The 6,063-nt window shown below is 36.1% G+C and overlaps 1 protein-coding gene across 1 annotated transcript in view; it reads left to right on the forward strand.

Annotated features, from left to right (window-relative positions):
* LOC106870263 (WD repeat and coiled-coil-containing protein) overlaps positions 1 to 6,063 on the forward strand; it is an 88,405-nt gene that overhangs the window by 32,732 nt on the left and 49,610 nt on the right. The window contains exon 3 of the mRNA XM_014916280.2: positions 3,276 to 3,436. Within this exon, the coding sequence (XP_014771766.1) occupies positions 3,276 to 3,436 (161 nt within the window). The remainder of the gene's footprint in view (positions 1 to 3,275; positions 3,437 to 6,063) is intronic.

The raw sequence follows: 6,063 nt of genomic DNA on the forward strand, positions 1-6,063 counted from the left end.
TGTTTGTCCTCCTAGCATTGCTTGACAACCGATGCTGGTGTGTTTATGTCCCCGTCACTTAGCGGTTCGGCAAAAGAGACCAATAGAATAAGTACTAGGTTTACAAAGAATAAGTCCTGGGGTCGATTTGCTCGACTAAAAGGTGGTGCTCCAGCATGGCCGCAGCCAAAAATGACTGAAACAAGTAAGAGTAAAAGAGAGTATAACAGTGTGTGTGTGCTTTAAATAACTGATATGAATCTATTATGATGTAGTCACCTAAAAATCTCTTGTTAAAGGAATTTATCATCATCGTCATTTAATATCCATGTTCTATATTGGCATGGGTTGGAAGGTTTGACAGAATCCAGTCCATAGACTGAATTATCCTCCATTGTCCATCTTTAGCATGGTTTCTGTGGTTAGATATCCTTCCTAATGCCAACTACTACACAGTGTGTAGTGGGTGCTTTTCACATGGCACCAGCACTAGTGAAGTCACTGTGCAATCTACAGTACTGTGAACCCTGAGAGGGATGGCTTTAACTGCAGAGATGAGGGGTTAAAGTATAAAGGAATGTGCCAGAGCAGAATATGTCTCTTGCCATTAAGGGGTTAAAACATGCTTACTCATGTTTTAGAAGAGAGGGTGAGATGGCCAGAGTGGAGCTAGGAAGAGATAAAAATAGTGGTGAAGAGGTGTTGGGCTGGATCCTCAAGGTATTGAAGTGAATAAAAGTGAGTGGTAGAGAGAAACTGGGAGTGTGTGTGGGTAAGGGTTACAAGAGGATAATGAGAGTATGAGAGATAGGGTGAAAATAATGAATGAAGAACAAGAGTTGAGGGGTGAATGTAGTGGATAATGGATAGCATAGTTCAATGATGCATGGAGGTGTAGAGCTGAGAATAGTAATAATGATAGTATGAGAGATGGTGTGTGTTTGGGTAGGTTGCCAGAGTGGAGGAGAGAGGCAGGCATAGTGTGTAGGAAGAGTGAAAGACACATGGTTATAGAGAAAGAGAGATAATTTGGTGTCTCAGTGAAAAGGGCAGTACAAAGATGAGGGATGGATATCAAGTGAAATGTTCTGGTCAGTGAGAAAGATCACTAGTATCAAGAAAATGTTGCAGTTAGATGATGAGTGGCGGTAGCATCTTCAGGAAATTGGGCAAAGGGCCCAGTTGTGCAAAGGAAAATGTTTCACTTGGAAATAGTTGGGGGTTGGCATCAGGAAGGACATCCGGCCATAGAAAACCTGCCACACAAATAGAGTTGCATATATGTATCTACATTTTTGTAGGCACAGGCAAAGCCATGTAGATAAGAAGCTTGCTTCCCAATCACATGGTTTCATGTTCAGTCCCACTGTGTGGCACCTTGGACATCTTATGCTATAGCTGTAGCTGACCAAAGCCTTGTGAGTGAATTTGGTACGCAGAAGTTGCATTGTGTGTATACATGTGTGTAGAAATGCTTATCTTTCCTTTAACAGACTGGAAGGAAACACACAGTGCTTCCAGAACTTAGTTTCACTGATTTGAGCAGGCCTTCTTGAGAACTATATATCCTGATTCCTTGTCATCTCCTCCATGAAGTTCAAGGTCCTGAGATCAAACTTTACCACTTTGTCCCATATCCTCCTGTGTCTCCCCCTTCTTCAAAGTCCATCCACTCTAAGTGATTGACACTTCTTTATACAACTGTCCCCATAAATTATTCTCATCATATCCATACCAGTATAGTCTTCTTTCTCATACACTAGATCTGATTCCTCTTATGCCCAGTTTTTCTCTCAATGCACTCATACATTGCCATTCATGTACATTGCCTATCCACTGGAACAATAATTCTCTACTGGGGTCCATATGCCTCTTGAGGGTCCATATAAGATTTTTCTCATTAAAATTTATTTGCAATAAATTGGTTATACTTCTACACTACACAGAATATTTTAATAATCATTTCTATACAATTCCTAATATAATATTTAATTATAAAAATATAATATGATTTTTTAAACATCAAATGGCTAGGAGGATCCATCTAATTAAAATAGAAATCAAGGGGTCCGTAGATGAAAAATGGTTGAGAAACCCTGCACTGGAACATGCTTGCTTTATTTGTTTTCAGTCTTCTCAAGCCCTCTGCATTCAAAGCCCAAGTCTCATTACCATGCTGCTTTGCAAGTTATTTATTTATTTAGCCATTACTTTTTTCTGGCTCTTAAGTTATTTATTGACCAATTCACATTTTCTTATTCATTCATTGATTTTATTGAAGTACTGTTATTTTATCTTGTTGAAGACTGTTGATAACAAATAGAGCATTTGACTATAAGACCTGAAATTATTCTGACAGTCTTTAAGTAACAAATAACAGAATGTCATATGAAACATCTAACAAGTTGCACACCTTCCATTTGAGTTGCTCATCCAATTTCTATTCAGTAGGTTATATATTCCCAGCAAAGATTGTTTTGAAAATGTGTTTAAATCAGAAGTATTGTACCTAGCTTAAATATTTTATTTCATAAGAAAAATCATAACCCTTATAAAAATAGTCCCAATGTTCCCTTGATATTTGCTGCTCCTTTGTGAGCTCACAATGCCCTCAAGCATATGATATCACCTAGGTTGAGAACCACTGCCTTATCTGTCACAAATTACAAACTTTGTTAGCAACAAGTTTCAACTCTGTTATTATTAACACACTACTAACTTGATCAAACAGAAATTCTGTGGTTGTTGCCAATCATTTATCAATTATTGTTTCTGAGATGTTTTACAAGATTCTTGTTGAAAAACCAGATGTTGAAACAGATGTTGTTATAGTTTTACTTCACCTGTGCAAAAAATTGATTGTTCTTTTTTATGGATTGAGTTGTAGATATTTTGTGAAACTGTATTTCATGTTTTAATTACATTAAAATTACTTTTATAAGGAATCTATTTGCAACTGTCTAAAGTAGGTTAGCATCTAAGAAATTAAGTAACTTTGTGTGTATGTGTGTGTGCATGCACACACGGGCATGCATGTATACATCACCCTCTGAAAACCCTTTTGTTGTGAGGAAATATATTCAGTTTACCAACACAGTTGTGTTGTGTATATGTGTTAGTGTAATATGTGTGTATGTATGTCTGTATATTTGGGTATGTAGCCATGTGTGTATTGATATATATATATATATATATATATATATATATATATATATATATGTATGTATGTATATGCACACACACAAACTCTGAAACTGGCTGAAATTAATTGTTTGACTTTACAAAATCTATTTTAGTTTTGTAAACTGTGTACAATGGAGTTCAAAAAGTGACACTGGAACGTGTTACCTGAGTGTCTCACACAAAGATGGCATTTGTATATGGAAGGTAGAAGGAGAGGCACCAAACTTGGAGTTGAAGCAAATTCGTAAAATATACATCGAAGCTCTGCCTCAAGGTAAGTTTTATGTCATGTGATATTTTATATAGTCAGGGATATCAAGAAGCAGACATTGTGTTCAGAGGCATTCCAGCCATGACTATGCCATCTGACAGACAAGACCTTTTATGGTCTATTGTCCTTGTTTTTGTTTTTTTCTTTATATATGAACTTTCAGGTTAAAGTGTTTGCATAAAATAGTTTGTAACACATTCTGCTATTCTGGAATTATCTAATTCTCAAAAACTTAACTTTATTGGCTCTTTGATCTTACTATATTAACTCTTTATCAGGTGAAAATGAAGGTAGTTCGGCAGTAGTGGCCTTTTTACTGAAAGGTTCACCTATGACCACTGACTTCCAACTGGGTTAGTTAGTTACACTAGTTTCTTCTTCCTTCCTCTCACTCATAATCTGAGAGGTGGTCCTGCAAAGGTCACGTGCTTTACTCTTTGTTCAGTTAATATACTGAATGAGTGGGTGTCAAAAAATATCTAATTAACCCTTTTGATACCAACCTACCTGAGACTACCCCTCATTCTGTGATACAAACTTCTTGTTTTAAAGTGATTTAAGTTCAAACCTTGCATCAGAATTTCTTCTTAATTTATCTTTCTATCTTTTACTTGTATCAGCCATGCTGGAGCACTGCCTTTATTCTATCAGTTCTTTTGTCAAACTGCTAAGTTATAGAGACAGAAAAAAAACCAACACTAGTTGTTAAGTTGTAGTGGGTGACAGACGCAAATACATTTACACACAGGTATGAAAAACTTTTTTCAGTTTGTCTACCACTTACAAAGTATTGGTCAGCTCAGGACTATAGAAGATACTTGCCCAAGGTGCTGTGCAGTGGGAATGAAACCCAGAACAACATGGTTGGGCAGTATGCTTCTTAATGACACAGCCATGCCTGCACCTATATAATTTGTATATTTTTTTTTTTAAATATCACTAAGGTTTATTACTCAGAGTCACTCTTGAAAAATAATAGTTAAGTTAGTGTTAACATATTTAACATATAATGAACATCAAAAATTTATTTAGAAATACTTGCATTTGACAAGAGCCTTAATAAAAATCAAATTGCTTTTACCCAGATAACCTGGTTTCAATTCTCAGTAGAGGAACATTAATACCTTTTTAGGTGCAGACATGACATTGCGGTTAAGAAGCTCACTTTGCAACCATAAGGTTTTGGGTTCAGTCCCACTGCAAAGCACTTTGAGCATATGTCTTCTACTTTAGCCCCGGATCAACGAATGCCTTGTGAGTGAATTTGTACAGAAAATGTGCGGAAGTCCCTTTCATGTGTAGACATATATTTGTGTGTGTGTGTGTGTGTGTGTGTGCCTGTCAGCTCTCACCACTTGACAACTGGTGCTAGTTTATATCCCCATAACTTAGTAGTTTCAGTAGAAAAGACCAATGAAAGAAGTACCAGATTCAAAAAAAGTATTGGATGTTATATGTTCAACTAAACCCTTTAAAGCAGTACCACACCATAGCCATAATCTAATGACTGAAAGAAGTAAAAGACAAACGATTTGTTTCCTTCTATTCTGAGGCCTAGTAACATTATGTGTTAATCTTTACTGTTCAACATTTAGACCATAATATTTTATATGAACCAAAAAATGTTAGAAAACATTTTGGCCAACTATTTAGTCCAACTACCCACACACACGCACATCATGGATGGTTCTACACTTACTAAGTTACAATCACCTTCACAAGATTATATGATGGTACAATTTTCTCATGGTTGCTGCAGTAGGACTCTAAAACAGCAATTTTAGAGTGAAGTGTTAGTCAATGATATCGACCTCATTGCTTAATTTTATTAACCTCCAAAACGATTTGAACTCAGAACATAAAGAGCCTGAGGAAATGCCCTAAGCATCTCATTCGACATGCTAGTGATTCTGCCAGCTTTCCACCTTATAATAATAATAAATAACCACTGCTTCTACTATTTAATAAGAGCTTGTTTGGTGAAATAATAACTCCTGGTAGCAACATATTTGTTGTAGGCTGGTTTCATCCTACTTGTGAGGACAATGGGTTCTTTTTTACTCAGTCATGACAGTACTATCTCTTTCAATAGGGAGAGGAGGAAGAATAAATTAAAAAGTAATATTTATTCTTCCACCATCACTCCAGAAATAGGAACAGAAGAGATAACCTGTTATTGTTGCTGTTTAACCCCAGGTCAATTCTGATCTAGCAGCAGGCCTATGATCAAAATTATTCTAATCATTACCATCCTCTCTGTTTGTTTCAGCCATAGTACACTATGGCTGATTACATTATCTAATGTGTCCCCTTTTTCCTAAGATACTTCAGTGTTGTCTGAGGGTGATTTGGTTGCTGTTTCTAACAGTTTAAGCAATAGCCTTATTGGCTTGAATCAGCAGTCATAACTAATGACTACTCTAATTTTGTAACAGACTTTCTGCAACATTATTGTATGGGTTATCTTAAATTAATTTCTGTTTTACTGTTGTTACATACCTGTATTGGTCAAGTGTCTTCTGCTATAACCCCAAGCCAACCAAGGCCTTGTGGGTAAATTTGGCTGGCAGAAACTGAAAGAAGCTTGTTGTGTATATTTATATATATATATATATATATATATATATATA

Source organism: Octopus bimaculoides, chromosome 3 (assembly GCF_001194135.2).
Source record: "Octopus bimaculoides isolate UCB-OBI-ISO-001 chromosome 3, ASM119413v2, whole genome shotgun sequence".
NCBI classification, from domain to species: domain Eukaryota; kingdom Metazoa; phylum Mollusca; class Cephalopoda; order Octopoda; family Octopodidae; genus Octopus; species Octopus bimaculoides.